This window comes from Panulirus ornatus, chromosome 51 (assembly GCF_036320965.1).
Source record: "Panulirus ornatus isolate Po-2019 chromosome 51, ASM3632096v1, whole genome shotgun sequence".
In the NCBI taxonomy this organism is placed as follows: Eukaryota; Metazoa; Arthropoda; class Malacostraca; order Decapoda; family Palinuridae; genus Panulirus; species Panulirus ornatus.
Window position 1 is genome coordinate 116,964 of NC_092274.1, and position 17,737 is coordinate 134,700.

The 17,737-nt window shown below is 46.0% G+C and overlaps 1 protein-coding gene across 2 annotated transcripts in view; it reads left to right on the forward strand.

Moving 5' to 3' along the window:
- Positions 1–10,205: 10,205 nt before the first annotated feature.
- LOC139764771 (uncharacterized) overlaps positions 10,206–17,737 on the forward strand; it is a 31,607-nt gene continuing 24,075 nt past the window's right edge. For both annotated transcript variants that reach the window (XM_071691641.1, XM_071691642.1), the window contains exon 1: positions 10,206–11,129. In XM_071691641.1, the coding sequence (XP_071547742.1) occupies positions 10,802–11,129 (328 nt within the window). In that variant the 5' untranslated portion in view covers positions 10,206–10,801. The remainder of the gene's footprint in view (positions 11,130–17,737) is intronic.

Here is a 17,737-nt window from a genome sequence, read left to right on the forward strand (position 1 = left end):
CATCACTAGAATGATACAAGATTCATCACTAGAATGATACAAGATTCATCACTAGAATGATACAAGATTCATCACTAGAATGATACAAGATTCATCACTAGAATGATACAAGATTCATCACTAGAATGATACAAGATTCATCACTAGAATGATACAAGATTCATCACTAGAATGATACAAGATTCATCACTAGAATGATACAAGATTCATCACTAGAATGATACAAGATTCATCACTAGAATGATACAAGATTCATCACTAGAATGATACAAGATTCATCACTAGAATGATACAAGATTCATCACTAGAATGATACAAGATTCATCACTAGAATGATACAAGATTCATCACTAGAATGATACAAGATTCATCACTAGAATGATACAAGATTCATCACTAGAATGATACAAGATTCATCACTAGAATGATACAAGATTCATCACTAGAATGATACAAGATTCATCACTAGAATGATACAAGATTCATCACTAGAATGATACAAGATTCATCACTAGAATGATACAAGATTCATCACTAGAATGATACAAGATTCATCACTAGAATGATACAAGATTCATCACTAGAATGATACAAGATTCATCACTAGAATGATACAAGATTCATCACTAGAATGATACAAGATTCATCACTAGAATGATACAAGATTCATCAATAGAATGATACAAGATTCATCACTAGAATGATACAAGATTCATCACTAGAATGATACAAGATTCATCACTAGAATGATACAAGATTCATCAATAGAATGATACAAGATTCATCACTAGAATGATACAAGATTCATCACTAGAATGATACAAGATTCATCACTAGAATGATACAAGATTCATCACTAGAATGATACAAGATTCATCACTAGAATGATACTGGATTCATCACTAGAATGATACAAGATTCATCACTAGAATGATACAAGATTCATCACTAGAATGATACAAGATTCATCACTAGAATGATACAAGATTCATCTCTAGAATGATACAAGATTCATCTCTAGAATGATACAAGATTCATCACTAGAATGATACAAGATTCATCACTAGAATGATACAAGATTCATCACTAGAATGATACAAGATTCATCACTAGAATGATACAAGATTCATCACTAGAATGATACAAGATTCATCACTAGAATGATACAAGATTCATCACTAGAATGATACAAGATTCATCACTAGAATGATACAAGATTCATCACTGAATAAAAGATACGAATTATCACTGTAGAATATGATTCATCACTGCTGAGGTATCCCCTCGCCCTCACTGTAGAGCACTTGGTACAGTGGCGCAGATGGTGTAGAGCACTTGGTACAGTGGCGCAGATGGTGTAGAGCACTTGGTACAGTGGCGCAGATGGTGTAGAGCACTTGGTACAGTGGCGCAGATGGTGTAGAGCACTTGGTACAGTGGCGCAGATGGTGTAGGACACTTGGTACAGTGGCGCAGATGGTGTAGGACACTTGGTACAGTGGCGCAGATGGTGTAGGACACTTGGTACAGTGGCGCACATGGTGTAGGACACTTGGTACAGTGGCGCAGATGGTGTAGGACACTTGGTACAGTGGCGCAGATGGTGTAGGACACTTGGTACAGTGGCGCACATGGTGTAGAGCAGTTGGTACAGTGGCGAAGATAGTGTAGAGCAGTTGGTGCAGTGGCGCAGATGGTGTAGGACACTTGGTACAGTGGCGCAGATGGTGTAGAACACTTGGTACAGTGGCGCAGATGGTGTAGGACACTTGGTACAGTGGCGCAGATGGTGTAGGACACTTGGTACAGTGGCGCACATGGTGTAGAGCAGTTGGTACAGTGGCGCAGATGGTGTAGAACACTTGGTACAGTGGCGCAGATGGTGTAGAGCAGTTGGTACAGTGGCGCAGATGGTGTAGAGCACATGGTACAGTGGCGCAGATGGTGTAGGACACTTGGTACAGTGGCGCAGATGGTGTAGAGCACGTGGTACAGTGGCGCAGATGGTGTAGGACACTTGGTACAGTGGCGCAGATGGTGTAGAGCACTTGGTACAGTGGCGCAGATGGTGTAGGACACTTGGTACAGTGGCGCAGATGGTGTAGGACACTTGGTACAGTGGCGCTGATGGTATAGTGCACATGGTATAGTGTGTGTGTGTGTGTGTGTGTGTGTATGTGTGTGTGTGTGTGTGTGTGTGTGTGTGTGTATGAGGGGTGGTAGGGAGGCGAGCTGGTCAGTTGCCCGTCGACCGTGGGAGGGTAAGGATGTGACCCCGCGTCGCTCACTCTTCCTCAGTCTCCCGCCAGTGTTTTCTGTGCTCAGTACCGTGGGCCTTGAAGGTGTACACCTTGTATGTGTACATCGTGTGTGTGTACAACGCTGTAGTGTGCAGATACAAAATCTGCCCCAGATGATGTACAACTGTATTGGTGATCAAGTTTAATGTATTGCTACGTACACTGTACAGAGGGTAATGCCCTGGTGAGCATCACACGGTACAGTGGCGCAGATGGTGTGTATCACACGGTACAGTGGCGCAGGTGGTGTGTATCACACGGTACAGTGGCGCAGATGGTGTGTATCACACGGTACAGTGGCGCAGATGGTGTGTATCACACGGTACAGTGGCGCAGATGGTGTGTATCACACGGTACAGTGGCGCAGATGGTGTGTATCACACGGTACAGTGGCGCAGATGGTGTGTATCACACGGTACAGTGGCGCAGATGGTGTGCATCACACGGTACAGTGGTGCAGATAGTGTGCATCACACGGTACAGTGGTGCAGATGGTGTGTCTCGCATGGTACAGTGGCGCAGATGGTGTGCATCACATGGTACAGTGGCGCAGATGGTGTGTATCACGGTACAGTGGCGCAGATGGTGTGCATCACATGGTACAGTGGCGCAGATGGTTTGCATCACACGGTACAGTGGCGCAGATGGTGTCTCGCATGGTACAGTGGTGCAGATGGTGTGCATCACACGGTACAGTGGCGCAGATGGTGTCTCGCATGGTACAGTGGTGCAGATGGTGTGCATCACACGGTACAGTGGCGCAGATGGTGTGCCTCGCATGGTACAGTGGTGCAGATGGTGTAGAGCGCATGGTACAGTGGCGCAGATGATGTAGAACACATGGCAGTAGCGCAGATGCTGTACATCACATGGTACAGTGGTGCAGGTGGTGTAAAGTACATGATACCGTGGCGCAGATGGTGTATAGTACATGGTACAGTGGCGCAGATGGTGTATAGTACATGATACAGTGGCGCAGATGGCATAGAGCACATGGTACAGTGGCGCAGATGGTGTATAGTACATGATACCGTTGCGCAGATGGTGTAGAGTACATGGTACAGTGGCGCAGATGGTGTAGAGTACATGTTACAGTGGCGCAGATGGTGTATAGTACATGTTACAGTGGCGCAGATGGTGTAGCGCACATCATGTACCTTTCTCCCTTCGGTATGAAAACATTTTACCGATACACACATACATACATACACACATACATACATATATTCATACACACATATACGTATGTATATACATTCATAAATACAACCATATATATGGATTGTAAATAACTGTTAGAAATGTGCTAATTTAAGTGTTATCTGTAAGTAAAACATTATTATAGAATATGTAGGAGAGTCATATGTAAATAGAATATATGTAGGAGAGTCATATGTAAATAGAATATATGTAGGAGAGTCATATGTAAATAGAATATATGTAGGAGAGTCATATGTAAATAGAATATATGTAGGAGAGTCATATGTAAATAGAATATATGTAGGAGAGTCATATGTAAATAGATTTAGCCCTACAATAACTACAACCTCTGGGTTTAGGTTTAGCCCTACAATAACTACAACCTCTGGGTTTAGGTTTAGCCCTACAATAACTACAACCTCTGGGTTTAGGTTTAGCCCTACAATAACTACAACCTCTGGGTTTAGGTTTAGCCCTACAATAACTACAACCTCTGGGTTTAGGTTTAGCCCTACAATAACTAAAACCTCTGTCTCTTCCACAACTTTATGTTCTTTTACCCTGTGGTTTTTCCCCCCTCGTGTCTTGTCACTTAATAAAACTCAGTGTTCCAAACCATGCCACCTATGAAAGTGCACCTGTGTATGGCATTGAATTACCTTCCCAATCTCTTTATTCGTTGGAATTTTGGTCGACGCTCTATACAAGGACAAGGGTTGTGAAGTTGTGGGTCAATAAAGCCACCACCTGTAGGCCTAGCGAGGCCACAACATTACTGATTGCCGGAAACTGCTTGTGCCGTGTCAGAATATATCGTGTTGTGTCAGTTTCCCATGAAGTTCGTTGGAGAAGAAAAGGTCTGTTCAGTATGTAAAGTTCGAGATCCCATCGTGGAAGCAAAATATGCCAGCCATGGGTCGGTTTTATATATATATATATATATATATATATATATATATATATATATATATATATATGGGGTAAACCATGGAAAGTTTTGTGGGGCCTGGATGTGGAAAGGGAGCTGTGGTTTCGGTGCATTACACATGACAGCTTCAGAATGAGTGTGAACGAATGTGGCCTTTGTTGTCTATTTCTAGCGCTACCTCGCGCGCATGCGGGGAGAGGGGGTTGTCATTTCATTTATATATCATACAAACCTCCAACAGCCGGGATCGAACCCGGGACCCCTATGCAACAGGCGGTAGCGCTCCCGCCTGTGGCACAGGGGTCCCGGGTTTGATCCTGGCTGTTGGAGGTTTGTATGTTCTATGATGGTGCGCGTTCATATGCACTTTGGACAATTGCATGTTTACCAAATGGCGTCCTAGCTTCGTCACTTCGATGTATATCAGCTGACTGTTATATTTCTTTCTTGTGTCTCCTCTGGTGATGTGATTATTACACGAAAGTGCACTTGGGAACTTATCGTGTTTCATTTTCCCCGTGGACTCATAGGAATATATATATATATATATATATATATATATATATATATATATATATATATATATATATATATATATATATATATATAGTTTCCGTGCCTTGGATGGAGTTAGGGCGACAGAACCTGGTTTCTGAGTGGCCTCATCACATGTGCTTTTTCCTAATGATGTAATTTACCTACTAGACAAGTGATTAGCATTATCATTAACGATTACAGAGAGCCAACAGAGTGTGAGAGGAGACTGACAAGCTAATTATAATCTGTTTATTCCCGGTACAGACACTGAAGCTTCGTATCCCTCTGTGTTAATGAGTTCTCGTTTGGACATGCACGTGATGACCTTGTGCAAAACACATGTGTGACACTTGGGAGATCTTCAGTGTTTAGTGTATGTGTATGACGTGTATGTTGTATGTGTGTATGACGTGTATGTTGTATGTGTGTATGACGTGTATGTTGTATGTGTGTATGACGTGTATGTTGTATGTGTATTGTACTATTCCAGATTTTAAGATGGTCTAAGAAAATACAGCTGGAATACAGAGCTAAGCCAATACACCTGGAATGCAGAGCTAAGCCAATACAGCTGGAATACAGAGCTAAGCCAATACAGCTGGAATACAGAGCTAAGCCAATACAGCTGGAATACAGAGCTAAGCCAATACAGCTGGAATACAGAGCTAAGCCAATACAGCTGGAATACAGAGCTAAGCCAATACACCTGGAATACAGAGCTAAGCCAATACAGCTGGAATATAGAGCTAAGCCAATACAGCTGGAATACAGAGCTAAGCCAATACAGCTGGAATACAGAGCTAAGCCAATACAGCTGGAATACAGAACTCAGCCAATACAGCTGGAATACAGAGCTAAGCCAGTACAGCTGGAATACAGAGCTAAGCCAATACAGCTGGAATACAGAGCTAAGCCAATACAGCTGGAATACAGAGCTAAGCCAATACAGCTGGAATACAGAGCTAAGCCAATACAGCTGGAATACAGAGCTAAGCCAATACAGCTGGAATACAGAGCTAAGCCAATACAGCTGGAATACAGAGCTAAGCCAATACAGCTGGAATACAGAGCTAAGCCAATACAGCTGGAATACAGAGCTAAGCCAATACAGCTGGAATACAGAGCTAAGCCAATACAGCTGGAATACAGAGCTAAGCCAATACAGCTGGAATACAGAGCTAAGCCAACACAGCTGGAATACAGATCTAAGCCAATACAGCTGGAATACAGATCTAAGCCAATACAGCTGGAATACAGAGCTAAGCCAATACAGCTGGAATACAGAGCTAGGCCAACACAGCTGGAATACAGAGCTAAGCCAATACAGCTGGAATACAGATCTAAGCCAATACAGCTGGAATACAGATCTAAGCCAATACAGCTGTGTGAAGCTGGTAGTTCGCAGTGTGGTCTTCAGCCAGAAGTCTCAGTTTGAAGTAGCTTCACCAGTAACCAGCACCTTCCACTCAGCCTGATTATGCAGATCCGAGGAGCGTCTTTAGAATTGCTAATAGGAAATTCCGTCTTGGATCCGGGAACGTTGTGTTTTGGTAAACATGGGAGGAGGTTACCTTTTCAACTCGCTGGCCAAGATTCCCAGCCAGTCTTCCACTAAGGTGGAATATGTAAGTGGAACAAGACAGTACGATCCACAATAAGAAGGAAGATGATAAGATTGGTAAAGGGAATGATTCGGGCGAGTGGAGGTGGACATGGGGGGGGAGTGGCAGTGTTAAAAGCCCGGTGTTACGACCCTTAAGCACGACGCTACGACCATTGAGCACGTCGGTACGACCCCTATTGGGTCAGGTCAAAGGTCAGTTCATCATAACCCATGGGCTGGTCGATAAAACGGATGCTTGGCTCAAGCTAGGGTGAAGATTTGTAGAGGTTTTCAAAGAAAAGAAAAAAAGAGAGAATGTTGGGGTGAAGAGAGTGGTGAGAGTAAGTGAGCTTGGAAAGGAGACTTGTGTGAGGAAGTACCAGGAGAGACTGAGTACAGAATGGAAAAAGGTGAGAGCAAATGACGTGAAGGTGAGTGGGTGAGGAATGGGATGTATTTAGGGAAGCAGTGATGGCTTGTGCTAAAGATGCTTGTGGCATGAGAGAGGTGGGCTGATCAGAAAGGGTAAAGAGTAGTGGAATGAAGAAGTCAAGTTGTTAGTGAAGGAGGAAAAGAGAGGGGTTTGGACGACACTTACAAGGAAGGAGCGCATATGACTGGGAGGTGTGTAAGAGTAAGCGGCAGGAGGACATCATACGTTCTCCACGACCTTATGGTGGCGCTCAGGGGTACCAGGGCTGGCGAGCAGCCCACAGATATAACCTCATCTTCATCTCTTTCACGCCGGGTGACTTGCCGTAATGACATTACAGAGTTTTCCAATATCCATCTGACATGGCCTCTGGACTCGACTCTTTCCAGGTCCCTCTTATGTAAATTACGTTCAGGAAATGGGGAAAAAAATTACATTAGTTCTCCTCGAATTTATCCAGCTTTACGTTTTCTCTAATTCAAACATGAAAGTGGGAAGCGAGGTTTCTGAATGACGGTGTATACATACAATGGTGGTGAATGTCTGCCTTGGGTTTCTTAATTATTCTTAATATTATTATTATTATTATTATTATTATTATTATTATTATTATTATTATCATTATTATTATTATTATTATTATTATTATTATTACTATTGTTATTGTTATTATTATTATTATTGTTATTGTTATCATTATTATTATTGTTATTATTGTTATTTTATTTATTATTATTGTTATTATTATTATTATCATTATTATTATTGCATAGTGTGTGAGGACAGTGTTACAACTGACCCAAGTGTGTGAGCACTATTGTCAACCCTGTTGCCCTATTGTACTGACGGTACGGCCCTTAGACACGACGGTACGGCCCTTAGACACGACGGTACGGCCCTTAGGCACGACGGTACGGCCCTTAGACACGACGGTACGGCCCTTAGACACGACGGTACGGCCCTTAGACACGACGGTACGGCCCTTAGACACGACGGTACGGCCCTTAGGCACGACGGTACGGCCCTTAGACACGACGGTACGGCCCTTAGACACGACGGTACGGCCCTTAGGCACGACGGTACGGCCCTTAGACACGACGGTACGGCCCTTAGACACGACGGTACGGCCCTTAGGCACGACGGTACGGCCCTTAGGCACGACGCGGCCTCGACGGTACGGCCCTTAGACACGACGGTACGGCCCTTAGACACGACGGTACGGCCCTTAGGCACGACGGTACGGCCCTTAGGCACGACGGTATGATAGGGTGCCCTTGGCTATGATGGCTGCCCTTTGACCTGACCCCAATGTTGGAGACATTTTTCTATATGTGGACCCGGCGTTTAAAACATGAAATAGAGACAGTTTTACGTTCAGTCCATCTTGATATAATTTGTATAAGTTAGAATAAGTTCTGTTACGTTTTGAAGGGTTTACTTAATTCAATGATAATAATATTGATAATAATAATAATAATAATAATGATAATAATAATAATAATAATAATAATAATAATAATAATAATAATAATAATAATAATAATAGTAATAATGATAATAATAATGATTATGATTTAAATGGCATTTTCTTAAACTTGTATTCCTTGCTAAGGAAAATTTATCGTCAGATACAAACGAATAATGACCTTTATTTACCCACATCCAAAGCCAAGGCCCAGAGACAATTGACTCAGCCCGCTGAGCCAGCACGTCGCTCCCCATATATAACCTCGATCCAGTTCATTCTGTCCGAGTCACGCCTATAGCCCCTCTGGAATCTTCACTTCTTCCTTCCTTCCTTCCTTCCTTTCGATTCCTCGAGCCCCCTTTTCCTCCCTTCACCTCTGACACGTAGATCTTGTGAGGCCACCTCTCTTCGCTCATCCTCTCCATATGTGCAAACCATTTCAGCACTCCATGATCAGCTCCCATTCATACTCTCCTTGCTACCAAGACATCTTACAGCCATTCCCCCACACGATTATCACACATGTTGAGACATCACTAATATAAGTGAAGTGTAAAATGAAAATATAAAGGGATTTTATTCAGGAAGTTGCAGCTGTAAGCGACATGTGGCAACTGTTCACTTTCCAGTCCGGAGATAAAATTTCAAAAGACTTCGTCTCATTCGCCATTGCTTGACATCCTGGTTTACGAATTTATTTTTCTAACGACTGTCTCTAAATTAAACCACTCTGTAACTGAAATTGGCAATTAAGAAGTAAGGCTTTTAGACATGTACAGTTGTGGATATAGCTTTCTGGACTGGTGTGTGGTGGCGAGATCTGGCAATTCCAACTTCACAACACACGAAGAAAAACGAGAATATTTTCAGTTGTGAAAACAATGTTTCCTGGTATATTCTTTTGTATATTAAAAAAAAAACATTTATATATTTATACCTTACATAAGACTGACAAAAGTGACAAATCAATGCAAAATTTTACTGAACACATTACAAAGAAGCAGAAATGTTTTTGTCATCATCATACATCGAACCACGAAAAGTTCCCAAGTGCACTTTCGTGTAATAATCACATCATCAGGGGAGACACAAGAGAGAAATATAACAGTTAGTTGATATACATCGAAGAGACGAAGCTAGGAAGATATATATATATATATATATATATATATATATATATATATATATATATATATATATATATATATATATATATATATATATATATATATAATATATATATATATATATGTTACTGTCGTTATCAAATAATAATTAATGGAGGTTTGAAACAAATGAAACCACATTTTTTTTTGCGCGTCATGGTATATAGATTCTTACACTGTCGACCCTAATGATCACGCGTGGAGATTGATTGTTAGACTTAACAACACTGAACTATCCAATGACCAACGATTGTTGGACCAAATATGTGCTTTCATTTAGTCCTGTAGTTAAGCACTTAGATCATTTCGTGATTAGACTCTTTCATGGCCATTGGCTTCATATTGATTTAACCTCCCCTTTCAGCCCTGATGGCTGATTGGTGTGAGAAACTGTAGAAGTTGGTGACTGAGTTTGGAAAATTGTGTGAAAGGAGAAAGTTGAGAGTAAATGTGAATACGAGCAAGGTTGTTAGGTTCAGTAGGGTTAGGGGGGAGGACAAGTTAATTGAGATGTATGTTTGTAACATAGCGTTATTTTGCTTCGTTTTTTCATCACTAATTTGTATTTCAGGTGTGCTGAGGGCAAGGTGATGCAATACAGCGAACGCAACACCACCAGCACCTGTGGATCTGTTATGTGTTCCACTGGAGATGAGTAATTGTCTTGTGGTTCACTGAGGATTAAAGTTTCGTGAAGGTGAACGTTAAGAAAAAAAGAAATATGTTTTAAAAGTGTTTCGTGAGGTTGAGATGCGTGAGGCGCAACCCATTTTCTACCAGGTCCAGGTGACCTGGTGAACTGAGGTGACCTGTTGAACTGAGGTGACCTGGTGAACTAAGGTGACCTGTTGAACTGAGGTGACCTGTTGAACTGATGTGACCTGGTGAACTGAGGTGACCTGGTAAACTGAGGTGACCTGTTGAACTGAGGTGACCTGGTGAACTAAGGTGACCTGGTGAACTGAGATGACCTGGTAAACTGAGGTGACCTGGTGAACTGAGGTGACCTCTTGTGTGACCTTGTGACTGACCTGGACAGAATCACTTTCCTCCGGGTCAGGTCAGCAGCCCAGTGACCTCCTGACCTCCCATGTGACCTCCTGGCCTCTTGTGTGACCTCCTGGTCTCCTGTGTGACCTCCTGACCTCCTGTGTGTGACCTCCTCCATGGCGACCACCGAGATCCCCGTCTCTGATTGGCCCATGACCCCGGCGCCAGTGACCTCAGATGACCTGCTCGCCGACATACTGAACGAGACGACCCCTGGGGCCACGCCCTACCCGCGGGTGGAAGTGGGCGTGGCCACGCAGCTCACGGCCGCCCTGGTGATGCTGGTGGGCGTGGTGGGCAACCTGGTCCTGGCCGCTGCCTTCCTCTGGAGACCCTGGGGTCGAACCCCGCTGCAGGTGGACAGGGTGGTAGGGCTTCTGGCCCTCACAGGTTTGGCCACCACGCTGGTCGCCCTCCCAACACATCTCTACTCCTTCGCTACTGGTAAGGTCCCCCCTCCATTGTCTCCCTTACTGCCCTGATTGTCTCCCTACTGCCCTGATTGTCTCCCTACTGCCCTGATTGTCTCCCTACTGCCCTGATTGTCTCCCTTACTGCCCTGATTGTCTCCCTACTGCCCTGATTGTCTCCCTACTGCCCTGATTGTCTCCCTACTGCCCTGATTGTCTCCCTACTGCCCTGATTGTCTCCCTACTGCCCTGATTGTCTCCCTACTGCCCTGATTGTCTCCCTACTGCCCTGATTGTCTCCCTTACTGCCCTGATTGTCTCCCTTACTGCCCTGATTGTCTCCCTACTGCCCTGATTGTCTCCCTACTGCCCTGATTGTCTCCCTACTGCCCTGATTGTCTCCCTTACTGCCCTGATTGTCTCCCTACTGCCCTGATTGTCTCCCTACTGCCCTGATTGTCTCCCTTACTGCCCTGATTGTCTCCCTTACTGCCCTGATTGTCTCCCTACTGCCCTGATTGTCTCCCTACTGCCCTGATTGTCTCCCTACTGCCCTGATTGTCTCCTACTGCCCTGATTGTCTCCCTACTGCCCTGATTGTCTCCCTACTGCCCTGATTGTCTCCCTACTGCCCTGATTGTCTCCCTACTGCCCTGATTGTCTCCCTACTGCCCTGATTGTCTCCCTACTGCCCTGATTGTCTCCCTACTGCCCTGATTGTCTCCCTACTGCCCTGATTGTCTCCCTACTGCCCTGATTGTCTCCCTTACTGCCCTGATTGTCTCCCTACTGCCCTGATTGTCTCCCTACTGCCCTGATTGTCTCCCTACTGCCCTGATTGTCTCCCTACTGCCCTGATTGTCTCCCTACTGCCCTGATTGTCTCCCTTACTGCCCTGATTGTCTCCCTACTGCCCTGATTGTCTCCCTACTGCCCTGATTGTCTCCCTACTGCCCTGATTGTCTCCCTACTGCCCTGATTGTCTCCCTACTGCCCTGATTGTCTCCCTACTGCCCTGATTGTCTCCCTACTGCCCTGATTGTCTCCCTACTGCCCTGATTGTCTCCCTACTGCCCTGATTGTCTCCCTACTGCCCTGATTGTCTCCCTACTGCCCTGTTGTCTCCCTACTGCCCTGATTGTCTCCCTACTGCCCTGATTGTCTCCCTTACTGCCCTGATTGTCTCCCTACTGCCCTGATTGTCTCCCTACTGCCCTGATTGTCTCCCTACTGCCCTGATTGTCTCCCTACTGCCTTGATTGTCTCCCTTACTGCCCTGATTGTCTCCCTACTGCCCTGATTGTCTCCCTACTGCCCTGATTGTCTCCCTACTGCCCTGATTGTCTCCCTTACTGCCCTGATTGTCTCCCTACTGCCCTGATTGTCTCCCTACTGCCCTGATTGTCTCCCTACTGCCCTGATTGTCTCCCTACTGCCCTGATTGTCTCCCTACTGCCCTGATTGTCTCCCTACTGCCCTGATTGTCTCCCTACTGCCCTGATTGTCTCCCTACTGCCTGATTGTCTCCCTACTGCCCTGATTGTCTCCCTACTGCCCTGATTGTCTCCCTTACTGCCCTGATTGTCTCCCTACTGCCCTGATTGTCTCCCTACTGCCCTGATTGTCTCCCTACTGCCCTGATTGTCTCCCTACTGCCCTGATTGTCTCCCTACTGCCCTGATTGTCTCCCTACTGCCCTGATTGTCTCCCTACTGCCCTGATTGTCTCCCTTACTGCCCTGATTGTCTCCCTACTGCCCTGATTGTCTCCCTACTGCCCTGATTGTCTCCCTTACTGCCCTGATTGTCTCCCTACTGCCCTGATTGTCTCCCTACTGCCCTGATTGTCTCCCTACTGCCCTGATTGTCTCCCTACTGCCCTGATTGTCTCCCTACTGCCCTGATTGTCTCCCTACTGCCCTGATTGTCTCCCTACTGCCCTGATTGTCTCCCTACTGCCCTGATTGTCTCCCTACTGCCCTGATTGTCTCCCTACTGCCCTGATTGTCTCCCTACTGCCCTGATTGTCTCCCTACTGCCTTGATTGTCTCCCTACTGCCCTGATTGTCTCCCTACTGCCCTGATTGTCTCCCTACTGCCCTGATTGTCTCCCTTACTGCCCTGATTGTCTCCCTACTGCCCTGATTGTCTCCCTACTGCCCTGATTGTCTCCCTACTGCCCTGATTGTCTCCCTACTGCCCTGATTGTCTCCCTACTGCCCTGATTGTCTCCCTTACTGCCCTGATTGTCTCCCTTACTGCCCTGATTGTCTCCCTACTGCCCTGATTGTCTCCCTACTGCCCTGATTGTCTCCCTACTGCCCTGATTGTCTCCCTACTGCCCTGATTGTCTCCCTACTGCCCTGATTGTCTCCCTACTGCCCTGATTGTCTCCCTACTGCCCTGATTGTCTCCCTACTGCCCTGATTGTCTCCCTACTGCCCTGATTGTCTCCCTACTGCCCTGATTGTCTCCCTACTGCCCTGATTGTCTCCCTACTGCCCTGATTGTCTCCCTTACTGCCCTGATTGTCTCCCTACTGCCCTGATTGTCTCCCTACTGCCCTGATTGTCTCCCTACTGCCCTGATTGTCTCCCTACTGCCCTGATTGTCTCCCTACTGCCCTGATTGTCTCCCTACTGCCCTGATTGTCTCCCTACTGCCCTGATTGTCTCCCTACTGCCCTGATTGTCTCCCTTACTGCCCTGATTGTCTCCCTTACTGCCCTGATTGTCTCCCTTACTGTCCTGATGGTCTCCCTTACTGCCCTGATTGTCTCCCTACTGCCCTGATTGTCTCCCTACTGCCCTGATTGTCTCCCTACTGCCCTGATTGTCTCCCTACTGCCCTGATTGTCTCCCTACTGCCCTGATTGTCTCCCTACTGCCCTGATTGTCTCCCTACTGCCCTGATTGTCTCCCTACTGCCCTGATTGTCTCCCTACTGCCCTGATTGTCTCCCTACTGCCCTGATTGTCTCCCTACTGCCCTGATTGTCTCCCTCTGCCCTGATTGTCTCCCTTACTACCCTGATTGTCTCCCTTACTGCCCTGATTGTCTCCCTACTGCCCTGATTGTCTCCCTACTGCCCTGATTGTCTCCCTACTGCCCTGATTGTCTCCCTACTGCCCTGATTGTCTCCCTACTGCCCTGATTGTCTCCCTACTGCCCTGATTGTCTCCCTACTGCCCTGATTGTCTCCCTCTGCCCTGATTGTCTCCCTACTGCCTTGATAATCTCCCTACTGTTCTGTCTGTCTCCCTGAATGTCTCTCTGACAAGAACGTGCCCTGAGTGGTTCTCAAATGCTTCGGTCACGATCAACAACACACCTTCGTTAGGTAACGACGAAGGAAAATGAAAAATAACGCCTTCAACTGGTCACTTAAAGTGAGGCTCTGCTGCGGTGATCTCTGTATGAACGTAACGTAACGTAACGTAACGTAACGTAACGTACGCAACGTAACGTAACGTAACGTAATGTAAGGAATCACATGAGAGACTTTAGTGTGGAGGAAGGTAAATAATCACATTAGAACCTGTTGTGAGGCAGTAAACAGTCAAATCAAAACCTGTTGTGAGACAGTAAACAGTCAAATCAAAACCTGTTGTGAGGGAGGAGGTAAACATTCAAATGAGAGACTGCAGTAAGAATGAGAGACGTGATGAGACCCTCCTCATCAAATGAGGGAGGCAGAGGTTCATTATCGATGGGTCTCCGTGTGAGGGAGAGGAACTCATGATGTGGCCACAGTGGGTGTGAGGAGTGAACTCCTGCCCTTCATTCAAGAGTGAGGGAAGGCGAGGAGGAAGGTGGGTGGGTGAGGAGGGAAGAGAGGGAGAGAGAGAGAGAGAGAGAGAGAGAGAGAGAGAGAGAGAGAGAGAGAGTGTGTGTGTGTGTGTGAGGTGTTGGGCCACACTCCGCCAAAACCTGACTCGGCCCCACGTACACTGGGGTGTGTGTGTGTGTGGGTGTACTACACTCAGCTTTAAGTTCTTCACATAGATCGATGCAGTGGAGCGTGAACAGGCAGTTCTTCCGTAGATGTGGGGGAGAGAGAACACAACCACAGAACACAACATCAAACGGAACACCAAACTTGTTCATCAGTGATGTACAAAAGTTATTTGATCATGTACGAACAGTGGATGGATGATATATATATATATATATATATATATATATATATATATATATATATATATATATATATATATATATATATATATATATATATATATATATATACACACTGTATGTGTGGATAGCGTTAATGGAATGGCTTTGATTAGGTCATACAGTTTCCCGAGTCGTCTCAGCTCAGAGAGAGAGAGAGGATGAACAGCTGGGTGGACTGTGGACCGAATGCATGGAACCTTGTGCGAGCTGCACCATGTACCACGCAACTCCCTGCCAAGTTGTTGTGAGATGTCAGATGTAAGACGAGGTGTGGTTTTTCTTAACCTTCGTGTGATGATAGTGACAAACTACATCTTCAGGAAGGAGGGTGTATGTCCCCCCCCCCCCCCCCACCCTTGTGTGACCCGACACAGATGCTGACCTCTGGCCCGAGAAGACCATATGGTCCGTAGTGCCTTTAACAAACACAAGGGAAGGTCTGTGAATCGTACGTGTGTTGGTAGTCAAAGTAAATGAGTCTATCATCAAACTACTCAAAACTCCTCCTCAGGTGTATAACGACCTAAACAGCAAGTGACAGCACTGTTTACATGTGTCGGCAAGGTCAAAGGGGTCACCAATAGACTACCGGAAGGTCAAAGGGGTCACCAATAGACCAGTGGAAGGTCCTTCCACACGTCTTTCTGATGTTGCTGGAGGGTCTTCGAACCCCCCGCCAGGGTGCACATACCCGATCATCCTCCCACAAACCTACGTAAGCGCATTAGAGTGGACTAAAGGCCCGTGGTATGTCATTGGTATTCGAATCCCTTTGTGGGATCAAGGAGCTCACCGGATCCTCTCTGGTCCAGGGCGTTATTATCACAGGTATATAATGGAATCCCACTGGATGGTTTTTGATGTATGGGTTCTCCATGTGACATGGGCGTAGCGCCAGGACGTAAACATTGTAATGATGTGGTAACAACTGAACGGTTGTCTGTTGAATTATATCAGCATTAACAACTGTGTTGTTGTTAGTATTAGTAGTAGTATAATGATCGCCGCTTCCCGTGTTAGCGAGGTAGCGCCCAGGAAAAAACGAAGAATGGACCATACACACGCACACACGTATTAGTATGATGATCGCCGCTTCCCGTGTTAGCGAGGTAGCGCCCAGGAAAAGACGAAGAATGGCCCATCCCCACACACACACACACACACACACACACACACACACACACACACACACACACACACATCTGGGTCATATATAGATAATAATCAAGACTTGTACGTGTCCCGTCAAAGGGGATTTTGTTTATACTGGCTTTTGTTCTCTCGACGTCGGGGAAAAAATGCAGTATGTGGCTCGGTGAAGATGAGGGTGTAGTGAACATGAGGCTGTGGTGAAAATGAGGGTGTAGTGAAGATGAGGGTGTGTTGAAGATGAGGGTGTAGTGAAGATGAGGGTGTGGTGAAGATGAGGGTGTAGTGAAGGTGAGGCTGTGGTGAAGATGAAGGTGTAGTGAAGATGTAGTTTAGTGAAGATGAAGGTGTAGTGAAGATGTAGTGTAGTGAAGATGATGAGGGCGGCGTAGTGAAGATGACCTTCGACCTAAACCAAGCACACAGCGACCCCACACCAGGTTGGAGTGGCCCTGTGTCAGACACTACCACGTACGACGTCACATGCTTTTTGATCACTTCACGAGAACATGGAGAGGTGTTATTGTTACGACATCTGTCACAAAGCCGGCCCATGACGGCACGTAACACGCCTCTCGTCTATTGTTACGGCGTGTGTTACCAAGCCGGCCCATGGCGGGAGGTAACACGTCTCTCGCTCTCATAATACAGAGAGGTTAAGCCATGTCACACCGCCTCACACACACACACACACACCAGAGGTCCTTCTCACGTCGAAGCACCGTTCATCTTAGCGGGGTTATTGGAGCGCTGGGACTTAACGAATAGACGGGATAACGCGTGTGACAACAACAATAACAATAACAACAACAACAGAGCTGCGTTACTGGAGGAGGAGCTGTAACCAAAGCGAGCTGGAGGCATCCCAGCTCAGACCTTCCCTTCCCATCCATCTCTCGCCATCATGTGAGCTGGTCAGTATGAGCGGTTCTTCTCATAGAGAAATGGGGTCAGGTCATCGACTTAAATGGGGTCAAATACAGTGGCTACCTTTGACCTGCCACCGCCCATCAGGTCAGGTCAGGTCACACACACGTGACCTAAGCCACTCAGTCAGTAATAATGGTGATTTGGTTCCACCATATGGTTCCAGTGGACCCCCATTATGGTGATGGGTTCAACAGGTATGGTTCCAGTGGACCCCCATTATGGTGATGGGTTCAACAGGTATGGTTCCAGTGGACCCCCATTATGGTGATGGGTTCAACAGGTATGGTTCCAGTGGAGGGTTTCCAGCCTCGGTAAACCCTGGTTCCAGAACCACATGAGAGCTGGTTCAGCAAGCACCAGAGGATGAGATGGTCCATCTTACAAGG